The 14846-nt window shown below is 39.8% G+C and overlaps 1 protein-coding gene across 1 annotated transcript in view; it reads left to right on the forward strand.

Annotated features, from left to right (window-relative positions):
* cenpp (centromere protein P) overlaps positions 1-14846 on the forward strand; it is a 164746-nt gene that overhangs the window by 16203 nt on the left and 133697 nt on the right. Inside the window, exon 6 of the mRNA XM_061726597.1 lies at positions 2167-2263. Coding sequence (XP_061582581.1) covers positions 2167-2263 — 97 coding nt within the window. The remainder of the gene's footprint in view (positions 1-2166; positions 2264-14846) is intronic.

The raw sequence follows: 14846 nt of genomic DNA on the forward strand, positions 1-14846 counted from the left end.
AATAATAATAATAATAATAATAATAATAATAATAATAAAAAGCATTAAAAAGCATTAAAAAAAGCATTTGTCTGCCCTGTTATACATTTTGTACACAAACGACTGCCGTAGCCGTCACGTTCTGTCGCGTCACTGGGAGGAAGCTACATCATCTGCAAACCTGATGATGTTTGCGACACGAGTAAATCAGTGGCTGGTTTATTCCGATTTTAATTCCAAATAGAATAATTCTGCAATCATGTATACACTCATTCCTCTTTAAATTAATTTCGGTCTTTCTGCGCTGCTCGTTCCCTCGCCCGTCTGTCTCCATGATCTTATATTCCGCTGGGCTGGTTTTCCAAACAAAGTTTCAAGATGCAGCAGCAGTAAACGCTGGTCAAGAGCAGAGAACATTTATTTAATAAATAGAAATCATTAAAAGAACAGATGGAAACAGGAAACATCAAAGTTGTAGCTGTAGTTAGTTTTTCTTCCGGTAGTTTAACTTCCGGTCCCCCCCCTATCCAATCAGAACCTTCCCAACCCCCAGACCTGGAGAGGAATTGGAGAAAGACCATCAAACGTGTTTCCATGGAAACCTCAATTCAGAATTACTATTTCCATGTAAACTGGAAGTAAAATAGTTTAATTCTGAATTATTTAATTCAGAATAATTAATTCTGAATTAAAAAAGCATCATGTAACTGTGGCCAGTGGGGGCGGAGCTGCCGGCCTCCGCCCCCTGAGAGCTCGGAGAACCGACCTTGGATCAACATTTTCCCCGTGAAAGACTTCACAGACGTGAATTTAATTTGACGTGTTCTGGAAAGTCCTGCAGCTTCTGTGTCGGGTCGGGGGGGATGGAGGGAGAAACCAGAATGCTGGCAGCCGGCGCCGACTGACAGGACAGATGGTTCTTTACTCCGAGCCTTCTGGGAAATATTTAGAGTATAGATGAGAATATATGAGAGTGGTGATGGAATATCTGTCCTCTAACTGGAGGAGGAGGAGGGGGTTCTGGTCCTGGGTCTGGGTCTGGTCCTGGTGGTCTGACTGACTGGTTTTTGGTCCCGGTGGTCTGACTGGTTTTTGGTCCTGGTCGTCTGACTGGTTTTTGGTCCCGGTCGTCTGACTGGTTTTTGGTCCCGGTCGTCTGACTGGTTTTTGGTCCCGGTGGTCTGACTGGTTTTTGGTCCTGGTGGTCTGACCTGTTCTTAAAGTTCAGACTTTAAACGTGTTCAGTTCAGCCAGGAACTAAACTAGTGAAGGTTCCTGCCGTCTCTCACGCTAATGTTCCAGTCTGAAGATCTTGTCCTCCACCTGTGTCTCTTCCTCCACCCGCACCCCCCCCCCTGACCTCCACCTCTGACGATCATGTTGTGTTTTAGGGTGGAGGAGAACAACGACCTCAATTCAATTTTATTTGTATAGCGTCTAATACAACAGTTGTCTCTAGACGCTTTCCAGAGACCCACAACATAAACATAAATCCCCAAGCAATTATTACATAAACAATGGCAGGTAAAAACTCCCCTAGTGGGAGAAAAATCTTAAGCCAAACAGTGGCAAGAAAAACTCCCCTTTAGGAGGAAGAAACCAGGACCAGGACCAGGATCATAAGGGGGGACCCTCCTGCTGAAGGCCAAACTGGGGGAGTCTGGGACGTCAGCAGCACAGCAGGCAGGTGGAAGCAGCAGCGGGATGACCGGGGGGGGGGGGGCGGGGTGCAGGCAGGTGGAAGCAGCAACGGGATGACCGGGGATGGGGGGGGGGCGGGACCGCAGGCCAGAACGCAGCTCCTGAGGCTCCGGCCTGCAAACATGCACAAAAGAGAAAAAAGGGGGGCCGGCACAAGAAACTACAGGAACGATGGACAAAAACGATAGCTATGAGATATTTATAATAAATACAAATGGAAATGGAGAAGAGAGGAAGGGAAGAGGAGAGGAGAAGAAGGGTGAGAGGCACCGCCCAGCGGATCATGTCGGTCCCCCCTGCAGCATAAGCCTATAGCAGCATATCTACCACCAAGCTATATTTGAGACTAACTATTATAGTCTTGTTCTATAGCTGCAACTATGACTACTGACTCTAACACACTAGAGTTTACACTAACTAGAGATTTACCAACACCAGCTAGAGGTTTACTCCACCTCCACCTCTGACGGTCATGTTGTGTTTTAGGGTGGAGGAGAACAACGACCTCCAGCTGTTCTGCAGAACTCTCCGGAGCTTCTCCGACAGGTGTGACGACCGGGCCAGAACCTTCCGCCACTTCCAGGTAGGTGGAGACACCTGAACACCCCCAACCCCTCCACCCTGCTGCTGAGGGTGGAGACACCTGAACACCCCCAACCCCTCCACCCTGCTGCTGAGGGTGGAGACACCTGAACACCCCCAACCCCTCCACCCTGCTGCTGAGGGTGGAGACACCTGAACACCCCCAACCCCTCCACCCTGCTGCTGAGGGTGGAGACACCTGAACACCCCCAACCCCTCCACCCTGCTGCTGAGGGTGGAGACACCTGAACACCCCCAACCCCTCCACCCTGCTGCTGAGGGTGGAGACACCTGAACACCCCAACCCCTCCACCCTGCTGCTGAGGGTGGAGGCACCTGAACACCCCCACCCCACCACCCTGCTGCTGAGGGTGGAGACACCTGAACACTCCCAACCCCTCCACCCTGCTGCTGAGGGTGGAGACACCTGAACACTCCCAACCCCACCCTGCTGCTGAGGGTGGAGACACCTGAACACCCCCACCCATCACCACCCGAGGGTGGAGGCCGAGTCCAGGGTGGAGCCGCTGCTCCTCCATCGTGTCAGGTCTTTGGGTTGAATGAAATGTTGTGCTAACGGTTAACGAGCTCCAACCTGCTGGGTTCAGGACTCGTCTCACCTGGTTTGTTTTTGTCCAAGATGAGTTTAAATTGATTGAAATTCTTTATTCAGTCACATCACTCTACAAACATTAAACACAAACATTAAACACAAACATTATTGAAAAATAGTGACTGAAAAGGCAGAAACATAGTGCTGATATTAATGCCTGTCCTATGTACAAACAAACTATAGCAAAACTAAACCAGAAAAAACAGAAAAGGACCAATAAGGTTTACATATATAATAGTAAAGACATTTTTATATATATATATATATATATATATATATATATATATATATATATATATATATATATATCAGAGAACAGCAGCATACAAAACAAATAAATATTAACCTTTGTAGCTTTCAAAGATTGCTCTACAAATCTTTTTTTTGTAAATTGAAAATGAGCTGCACATTTGTAAATCTAGGTTAGCGTCATTTAGGCATGGGGCGATATACGATATTATCGTATATCGCGATAAAAAACGGCCGCGATAACGTTATCGTGGGGTACTGTAATTATCGCCATTTTTTTTTTTTTTTAATTTAATTTAATTTAATTTATTTATTTTTTTTGTCACACAAGGCTACCAGCCAGGTAGAAGCCAGTGTTATTTTTTTCATGTATTTTATTATTATTATTTATTTAATATTTTTTCAGAGAGTAGTACAATCCGTGTGCATTTGACTACTGTGGTACTTTATTTTCACTCAATCTTTGTGTTGGCCATGCAGCTTTTGTTTTGTATACTACAGAGCAGTGCCTTTATTTTATTATTTTTCCAGAGAGCCGTACTAAGTAGCAGGCAGCCAGCCACTGTTAAAGTTTCAGAGAGTAATACAATCAGTGTGCATTTGGCTCTACTTTGTCACTTTATTTCTATTTGTCACTTATTTCTTTCGCCTCTCAGGGAAGTATTTTCTTACAAAAAAAGAAAGTTCAAATAAGTACCGGTACCGGTGCTATAGTTTACACTTTGTAATGCATAACATTTACAGTACACTATTTGTTCTCTACCTCAAGTGTCACTGTGTTGAGAATGATTTGAGAATAAATGTTCTGAAGGAACCAGTGGATCCACGGTTAGTGTTTTTCCTTGCATTTAAAGAATTTTATAAGCGACACGCTAATATCGTTATAATATCGTAATCGTGATATTTTTGTCCACTAATATCGTGATATGAAATTTTCATATCGTCCCATGCCTAGCGTCATTCCATAGTTTAACTCCCACAACAGATAAACGTCTCCTTTTAGTCTCTTTTCTAGCTTTTTGTACAACAAATTTACAAACATCACACAAATTATATCTGGACTCATGTATTGAGAAAAACCGTTGTACACAGACAGGGAGTAACTTTAATCTAGCTTTATACATTATTTGCATTATTTTATAATAATCAAATTAAATTAAACTGTATTTACAAAGAAGTTTTCATTCAATAGTAACGTAAAGTTATTTACATAATAATATAAACATTTAACGTAGAAAAACTCACATTTTCAAGGTTAAAAACACACATTTGGTCATTTTCACACACATCACTTTAATACCCACACAGCACATTTATATACTCCCCACATAGACATTAAAACATAATCACCAACATCATTAAAAAGAACCATAATAAATAAATAGAAAGCTCGGGAGTTAAGATATGTAAAAGTAAAAACAACATTAAAATAAACATAAAAAGTTATGCCGGGCTACTCTTTGTTGATTTCTCGTCAGATTTTAACACGATCCAGCCTTATGTTTTAGTAGATAAACTTGTGCGTTGCTTTGGCCCGGATCTGTGTCTTGTGGGTTGGATTTTTGACTTCCTCACAAAAACATCACAACAGGTAAGAGTGAATGAAACATCGTCTAGTGTTTTATCACCTCAAGGCTGTTCTGTCTGCCCTGTTATACATGTTGTTCACAAACCACTGCCGTAGCCGTCACACCGACAGATTCATCATAAATATGCAGATGATTCTGAATTATCGTCAGCTGCTCAGTGATGATAGTTATCCATGTCCAGGTACTGGATGATTTTTCCTTCAAATTAACGTGTCTAAAACAAAAGAGGTTTGCATTGATTTTAGACGTAAATCCCCAGTTCCTCATTGTAGTTTTTCTTCACGACCAGCCAGTTGAACTAGTGGCCAGTTACAAGTAGGGCTGCAACGATTCCTCGACGTTATCGACAAAAATCCATAATCAAATTTGTCGACAATGAATTCCATTGTCGACAATTGTCGCCAGACGACAATTGTCGACACTCTGAGGAAGGCGGGAGATCCGTCGAAACTGTCAGATTGAAAGGCAAGAAGTCGAAATTTGTCTGGAAAAAAGAAACTTTAGGATGTCGCCAGACGTGTTTTTTCCATTGGAGTGGGCGTCTCCCTTCAATACAATCTCTGCCGATCGGTAGCGGTTAAACAAAAATGTCGGCGTCCTGTACAGCAGCCGCGCGTAATAAAACTTCAGAAGTTCGGGAGCATTTTAGCCTCGATACGGTGAATAAAAAGATACTTGCAAGGTTTGCAAAGCCGACGTTGCTTTTCACGGGAGCACGTCGGTAATGCACGAACATTTGAAGAGAAATCACGTCGGAGTGTTGAAGGAAACTGACTCGCCTTGGTAAGATATTAAGCCTATTTTCATTTGTTAAATTAATTTGTTTCATTCGTTAACTTTGTTTATTTGATGTTATTTATTAGTGTTATTTGAGCCACTCACAGTTACTCTCGTTGCTATAACTTGCTATAACTAATCATAATTGATGTGGTGCGAAAGGTGAAAAAGCTTGTGTGATGATGATAATGATGTATTTGCATCTAACTTTCAGTCAGGTGTCTATGAACTGTCAATTATCCATCAAACTCCACAATGATCATGTTAACATTAAATCAGATAGATTTGTCTGGACATTTCTCTTGTGGGACGGGAGAAGACACTAAATCAATGCATCTCTATTATTGTGCGCCGTGCGGGCAGGAATTCTCAGAGTTTTGCGGGAGTGGATATAAACACTGCGGGAGCAGGATGAAGAAACCAGTCCCGCTATAGCAGGGCTCTAGTGCCATCTTTCTTGTGTTTATTATCATTTGCCACATAATTAAAGCAGCCGTGTGTAATTAATGGCCAAAACTGGTACTGCAGTACAGCAACATACTGTTGAGCGGCGTGTACCCCCCCTCCCCCCTTAAATTATTAATAATTATTATTATTTATTTATTATTATTATTTAAGTATTTTCTTAAATACAGAAATGACACAAAACTGGTTTTGGAAAGCTAGACATTTTTTCATCCAACACGTTCGTAGCGGCTGCTGCCATAATTAGAGCCGAGCTGGCAACCTGGATGCCGAAACAATACTGACTTGGTGATCGAGAGATAGGTGGAGGGTGGAGCTTCAGAAACAATACTGACTTGGTGATTGGGAGATAGGTGGAGGGTGGAGCTTCAGAAACAATACTGACTTGGTGATTGGGAGATAGGTGGAGGGTGGAGCTTCAGAAACAATACTGACTTGGTGATTGGGAGATAGGTGGAGGGTGGAGCTTCAGAAACAATACTGACTTGGTGATTGGGAGATAGGTGGAGGGTGGAGCTTCAGAAACAATACTGACTTGGTGATTGGGAGATAGGTGGAGGGTGGAGCTTCAGAAACAATACTGACTTGGTGATTGGGAGATAGGTGGAGGGTGGAGCTTCAGAAACAATACTGACTTGGTGATTGGGAGATAGGTGGAGGGTGGAGCTTCAGAAACAATACTGACTTGGTGATTGGGAGATAGGTGGAGGGTGGAGCTTCAGAAACAATACTGACTTGGTGATTGGGAGATAGGTGGAGGGTGGAGCTTCAGAAACAATACTGACTTGGTGATTGGGAGATAGGTGGAGGGTGGAGCTTCAGAAACAATACTGACTTGGTGATTGGGAGATAGGTGGAGGGTGGAGCTTCAGAAACAATACTGACTTGGTGATTGGGAGATAGGTGGAGGGTGGAGCTTCAGAAACAATACTGACTTGGTGATCGAGAGATAGGTGGAGGGTGGAGCTTCAGAAACAATACTGACTTGGTGATCGGGAGATAGGTGGAGGGTGGAGCTTCAGAAACAATACTGACTTGGTGATTGGGAGATAGGTGGAGGGTGGAGCTTCAGAAACAATACTGACTTGGTGATTGGGAGATAGGTGGAGGGTGGAGCTTCAGAAACAATACTGACTTGGTGATTGGGAGATAGGTGGAGGGTGGAGCTTCAGAAACAATACTGACTTGGTGATTGGGAGATAGGTGGAGGGTGGAGCTTCAGAAACAATACTGACTTGGTGATTGGGAGATAGGTGGAGGGTGGAGCTTCAGAAACAATACTGACTTGGTGATTGGGAGATAGGTGGAGGGTGGAGCTTCAGAAACAATACTGACTTGGTGATTGGGAGATAGGTGGAGGGTGGAGCTTCAGAAACAATACTGACTTGGTGATTGGGAGATAGGTGGAGGGTGGAGCTTCAGAAACAATACTGACTTGGTGATTGGGAGATAGGTGGAGGGTGGAGCTTCAGAAACAATACTGACTTGGTGATTGGGAGATAGGTGGAGGGTGGAGCTTCAGAAACAATACTGACTTGGTGATTGGGAGATAGGTGGAGGGTGGAGCTTCAGAAACAATACTGACTTGGTGATTGGGAGATAGGTGGAGGGTGGAGCTTCAGAAACAATACTGACTTGGTGATTGGGAGATAGGTGGAGGGTGGAGCTTCAGAAACAATACTGACTTGGTGATTGGGAGATAGGTGGAGGGTGGAGCTTCAGAAACAATACTGACTTGGTGATTGGGAGATAGGTGGAGGGTGGAGCTTCAGAAACAATACTGACTTGGTGATCGAGAGATAGGTGGAGGGTGGAGCTTCAGAAACAATACTGACTTGGTGATTGGGAGATAGGTGGAGGGTGGAGCTTCAGAAACAATACTGACTTGGTGATTGGGAGATAGGTGGAGGGTGGAGCTTCAGAAACAATACTGACTTGGTGATTGGGAGATAGGTGGAGGGTGGAGCTTCAGAAACAATACTGACTTGGTGATTGGGAGATAGGTGGAGGGTGGAGCTTCAGAAACAATACTGACTTGGTGATTGGGAGATAGGTGGAGGGTGGAGCTTCAGAAACAATACTGACTTGGTGATTGGGAGATAGGTGGAGGGTGGAGCTTCAGAAACAATACTGACTTGGTGATTGGGAGATAGGTGGAGGGTGGAGCTTCAGAAACAATACTGACTTGGTGATTGGGAGATAGGTAGAGGGTGGAGCTTCAGAAACAATACTGACTTGGTGATTGGGAGATAGGTGGAGGGTGGAGCTTCAACATAAACATCAGTTGAGGGCTGCAACTCTTTTTAAACTGGAATATCCTGGCTTGAGTGCTGTTGTTGAGTGCCGGGGTCATTTTATGATTCGTTTTATTATTGCTCTTACTTACGGCTCCTTTAAAGGTATTGTGACATCATTTTTAACATGCTTTTAACACTATTAAAAGTCTTGGCCAACATCCCTCAAATGTGTCTAAAAGAGTGTAACAAGAAAAACTTCACTCTAGTAATCTTTTCCTGGCTTTTTATTACAGTGTTTTTTTGCGCCGTGAAAAATGCTTCCTTTCCCCCCTTTCCTGTCAATCATTGCTCCGCTCCTCCTCCAAACCTCCTCCTCCTCCAGCCATACGCTCACAGCGGCGTCGGAGCGACAGGCGAAGCATGCACGGAAAAGCAGGAGGGAGAACCACAGCAAACAATCATAAAAATAAAGGCATGCAAGCAGCACTGTCCCCTTATCTTAAGTCCAGTCAGTGGCCGCGGGTCTTCTTAGCAGTTTTCCTCCGGTGATTAGAACAAAAGAGGCGTGTTAAGCCTCATTTATGGTTCCACGTTAAATCGACGCAGAGCCTACGCCGTAGGGTTCAGCGTATGGTGCGCGTCGCCGCGTACCCTACGCCGTAGGCTCTGCGTCGGTGTAACGCGGAACCATAAATCAGCCTTTATGGTGCACTGGAGAGGAGAGGAGGCAGGGAGCTGGGTGGAGGGGGCGGTGATTTAGCGGATCGTTACGTAACGATCCGCCACCAAACCAGGTGCGCCGTTTTTGCATAGTTATGCGGAAAATCCCAGAAAGCACACAATACACTGAATGTTAAAAGTTTGTTGTTTTTTGGGTGTAATTGATGTCAAGACACCCAACAAAACACAAAAAATCTAGAAAAATGTGTTTTTCATGTCACAATCCCTTTAAAGCAACCTCATACTAAATTTTAAAAAAATTACTAATTATCCGATTAGTCGACCAATCGTTTCAATAGTCTGTGATTGGTCGACTATTAAAATAGTGGTTAGTTGCAGCCCTAGTTACAAATATCTCAGCACTATAATTGATAAGATGCTCAAATTTGATGTGAATTGTGATACTTTGCTTTGGCAAAAAAGGTCAACAACGCCTCTTTTGTCTGAGGAAGCTTGATAAATTCCAGGTAGACAAAACCCTGATGAAAATGTTTTATAGTGCTTTTATTGAATCTGTTATTTCGTTTTGTATCATTTGTTGGTACGGAAATCTTTCCAGCGAGGGAAAAAAAGCTCCTTGGGGAGAATTGTGCGTGTTGCTTCTAAAGTTGCTGGGGTGAAGTTCAGCAGTCTGGACCAAATCTTTAATTCTGAGGTGCTTAAGAATGCGAAGTCCATTTGCAGTGAAGATACTAAACCCTCTTAACCAAGAATATCAGCTTCTTCCCTCTGGCCTTCGCATAACTGTTCCCCCAGCTACAAGAAATAGATATAAATGTTCCTTTGTGTTTCTCTCCATTAAGGCGTTGAACGCTGCAGAGAAGAGGAGCTAACTGGTTTAGAACCTGGTCCTGCTCCACCTGTGCTGTTGACATTTATCTAAAACTATTTATGCTGATCGGTCGTCTCCCTTTTTATTGTTTCTCCCTCCTCGTGTTCTGTGAGCTGTGAGCTCGGTCTGATGTAGTTTTTCTCTGGATAAAATGGATAAAAAAATATATATATGAACTACCTGTCCCACGTATGGAATCAATTGAATTTTACAAAAAATACTAGTTATTTGGGATTTTGTTGTTGTTTTAAGCGTCAAAATGTCATGTGGTACGACCGTCCGACCAGGACTCTGGTTTTGAAAACCTTTTTTGAAATCACTCTAAATGTTTTTAAATCAATGTTTGACTGATGACTGATGTCCATTTTATGAAATATCATGTGGCGCGACCATTTAAAAAAAAAAACAACATTTTTGTATAATACTGAAAACTTGTAAAAAAAAAAGATGTCAAGATGTTAAGGAAATTAATTAATTTTAATATGAATCATGGTTGCACCACATGACCTTTTTTTTTTAAGGCTAGTGCCAATTCATCTTGACAAAAAACTCTGAAATCACTTAATTTAACATTTTTATATGAATTTATGTGTACACAACATTCTTAATGTTTGAACTACTGCAATAGATATTGTTTTTTTATTATTTTAAAACATCTTTAAAACATAAAACTCACATCCCTTAATAAACGGTTTCAGTTTCTACCATCAGTTACTGCTTAGACTCCCTTTTGCAAAGACAAACAGATATAAACACTCCTTTGTTCCTCCGCTATTGTTCTTTTAAATGCCGGAAGGAAAAGGTAGTGGGTGAAAAAGCCTTCCCTCTTAAGCTTAGGTCTGTACTATGATGAGTAACCTATTGTAACCTATAATGTATATTTTATGTATATTTACCATTGTGTGCTTCTCCTGTCGCGAAACTAATAGCCCCCTTGGGGACAAATCAAGTAATTGATTGATTGATTGAATTTTGGATATTAAAGATTGAAATTACATTATATACCATCATAGTAATCAGATTACACCGTATATCAGCATCACTGAAATGGACTTGATGCTTAATCAATCACAACGATGTGCAAATATTATTTATAAATGTATTCAAACAAGGTCGTTATAAACACAAAACTGTAATTAAATACAGACCCATGCAGATGCACCAAAACATGAAATCAGAGGCAAAATACAAATAGTTTACAAAAGTGTACATTAACCAGAGGAAGAACTGCTGATACCAGATTCTGTCACCTTGGTAACGGATTCTCAGTTATCTGAGTCTGAGACGAGACCAGGACCACCAGAAACCGGTCTGGAGAACTACACGTCTACTCCAGGGTGGGACTGAAGTGTCGTTAGAACATCAGCGGCCGTATGGAACATATTCTCCTGTTTACTCGGGGAATGCAGCGTTCTGCCAAGTTGGCTGGAGCCAGCGAGAGTTAACCCACATTTTCCATACCGGTGCTCCAGGCTCTTCGTGCTGCTGAGCTCGCACTTTCTTCCTCTATGGAAAACACGCTCCCATCAGCCGTCTGCAGCTTCTGTAAACTATCCCACGCTTTCACCAAACAAAGACAAAACATAGTTGAAAACAGCCTGGAGGAGGAGGAGGACGGCCGTTATAAAACACAAAACTACCACGGAGTGTTAGGGACAAACTAAGACAAAAAAAACTGTGGAAATTACGAGAATAAAGTCATAATATGAGAATAAAGTCCTAAAATTACAAGAATAAAGTCATAATATGAGAATAAAGTTGTAAAATTACGAAAATAAAATCATAATGTTGCGAGAATAAAGTCGTAATATTACGAGAATAAAGTCGTAATATTACGAGAATAAAGTCGTAAAATTACGAGAATAAAGTCATAATGTTGCGAGAATAAAGTCGTAATTTACGAGAATAAAGTCGCAATATTACAAGAATAAAGTCGTAATATTACGAGAATAAAGTCGTAAAATTACGAGAATAAAGTCATAATGTTGTGAGAATAAAGTCGTAATATTACGAGAATAAAGTCGTAATATTACGAGAATAAAGTCGTAATATTACGAGAATAAAGTCGTAATATTACGAGAATAAAGTCAATGTTGCGAGAATAAAGTCGTAAAATTACGAGAATAAAGTCATAATGTTGCGAGAATAAAGTCGTAATATTACGAGAATAAAGTCGTAATATTACAACAATAAAGTCGTAATATTACGAGAATAAAGTCGTAATGTTACGAGAATAAAGTCGTAATTTACGAGAATAAAGTCGCAATATTACAAGAATAAAGTCGTAATATTACGAGAATAAAGTCGTAAAATTACGAGAATAAAGTCATAATGTTGCGAGAATAAAGTAGTAAAATTACGAGAATAAAGTCGTAATATTACGAGAATAAAGTCATAATGTTGCGAGAATAAAGTCATAATGTTGCGAGAATAAAGTCATAATGTTGCGAGAATAAAGTCATAATGTTGCGAGAATAAAGTCATAATGTTGCGAGAATAAAGTCATAATGTTGCGAGAATAAAGTCGTAATGTTGCGAGAATAAAGTCGTAAAATTACGAGAATAAAGTCGTAAAATTACGAGAATAAAGTCGTAATATTACGAGAATAAAGTCGTAAAATTACGAGAATAAAGGCATAATGTTGCGAGAATAAAGTTGTAAAATTACGAGAATAAAGTCGTAATATTACGAGAATAAAGTTGTAATGTGGCGAGAATAAAGTCGTAATGTGGCGAGAATAAAGTCGTAATATTACGAGAATAAAGTCGTAATATTACGAGAATAAAGTCGTAATATTACGAGAATAAAGTCGTAATGTTGCGATAATAAAGTCGTAATGTTGCGAAAATAAAGTCGTAATATTACGAGAATAAAGTCGTAATATTACGAGAATAAAGTCGTAATTTATGAGAATAAAGTCGTAATATTGCGAGAATAAAGTCGTAATGTTGCGAGAATAAAGTCGTAATGTTGCGAGAATAAAGTCGTAATGTTGCGAGAATAAAGTCGTAATGTTTCGAGAATAAAGTCGTAATGTTTCGAGAATAAAGTCGTAATGTTTCGAGAATAAAGTCGTAATGTTACGAGAATAAAGTCGTAATATTACGAGAATAAAGGCGTAAAATTACGAGAATAAAGTCATAATGTTGCGAGAATAAAGTCGTAAAATTACGAGAATAAAGTCATAATGTTGCGAGAATTAAGTCGCAATATTACAAGAATAAAGTCGTAATATTACGAGAATAAAGTCGTAAAATTACGAGAATAAAGTCATAATGTTGTGAGAATAAAGTGGTAATATTACGAGAATAAAGTCGTAATATTACGAGAATAAAGTCGTAATATTACGAGAATAAAGTCAATGTTGCGAGAATAAAGTCGTAAAATTACGAGAATAAAGTCATAATGTTGCGAGAATAAAGTCGTAAAATTACGAGAATAAAGTCGTAATATTACGAGAATAAAGTCGTAATATTACGAGAATAAAGTCGTAATATTACAACAATAAAGTCGTAATATTACGAGAATAAAGTCGTAATGTTACGAGAATAAAGTCGTAATTTACGAGAATAAAGTCGCAATATTACAAGAATAAAGTCGTAATATTACGAGAATAAAGTCGTAAAATTACGAGAATAAAGTCATAATGTTGCGAGAATAAAGTAGTAAAATTACGAGAATAAAGTCGTAATATTACGAGAATAAAGTCGTAATATTACGAGAATAAAGTCATAATGTTGCGAGAATAAAGTCATAATGTTGCGAGAATAAAGTCATAATGTTGCGAGAATAAAGTCATAATGTTGCGAGAATAAAGTCGTAAAATTACGAGAATAAAGTCGTAATATTACGAGAATAAAGTCGTAAAATTACGAGAATAAAGGCATAATGTTGCGAGAATAAAGTCGTAAAATTACGAGAATAAAGTCGTAATATTACGAGAATAAAGTTGTAATGTGGCGAGAATAAAGTCGTAATGTTGCGAGAATAAAGTCGTAATATTACGAGAATAAAGTCGTAATATTACGAGAATAAAGTCGTAATATTACGAGAATAAAGTCGTAATGTTGCGATAATAAAGTCGTAATGTTGCGATAATAAAGTCGTAATGTTGCGAGAATAAAGTCGTAATGTTGCGAGAATAAAGTCGTAATATTACGAGAATAAAGTCGTAATATTACGAGAATAAAGTCGTAATTTATGAGAATAAAGTCGTAATATTGCGAGAATAAAGTCGTAATGTTGCGAGAATAAAGTCGTAATGTTGCGAGAATAAAGTCGTAATGTTGCGAGAATAAAGTCGTAATGTTTCGAGAATAAAGTCGTAATGTTTCGAGAATAAAGTCGTAATGTTTCGAGAATAAAGTCGTAATGTTACGAGAATAAAGTCGTAATGTTACGAGAATAAAGTCGTAATATTACGAGAATAAAGTCGTAATTTATGAGAATAAAGTCGTAATGTTGCGAGAATAAAGTCGTAATTTATGAGAATAAAGTCGTAATGTTGCGAGAATAAAGTCGTAATATTACGAGAATAAAGTCGTAATTCATAAGAACTGTAACAGGAAGAGCTTCATCCCCCTGTATTAAAATCCGGAATATTGAGCATGTTGTGAAGTTATATTTTGGTATCGGTTTCACAAATAAGGAAATACTTAATCTTTTTGGCACATCTGCATTGAATTATTATCAGTATAAGGACTTTAAAACGATTGTGCAAACGACTGCATCTGTTTGGAATAAGGAACCACAGACTTGGAACAAATTGCGTCTTTTGTGGAAGAGGAAAATCTTGATGATCATCCTCATTGTTTCCTGAGAAACAACAAAACCTCTTTGAATGGCAACAGTGTAACCATGTAAAGTCGTAAATTACGACTTTATTGTCGTAAATTACGACTTTATTGTCGTAATATTACGACTTTATTCTTGTAATTTCCAAATTTTTTTTGTCTTAGTTTGGCCTTAATACAACGTCGTACAAAACAGAGTTACATACTTGAGACAGATAATATTTTAGATACATTAGATCAGTCAACTGTCAAAGAATAATATAAAATCCAGTTCAGAAGTCCGCTGTGGTGTAGTGAGTTTTATTCAG

The sequence above is a fragment of the Cololabis saira genome, chromosome 8, assembly GCF_033807715.1.
Source record: "Cololabis saira isolate AMF1-May2022 chromosome 8, fColSai1.1, whole genome shotgun sequence".
NCBI classification, from domain to species: Eukaryota; Metazoa; Chordata; class Actinopteri; order Beloniformes; family Belonidae; genus Cololabis; species Cololabis saira.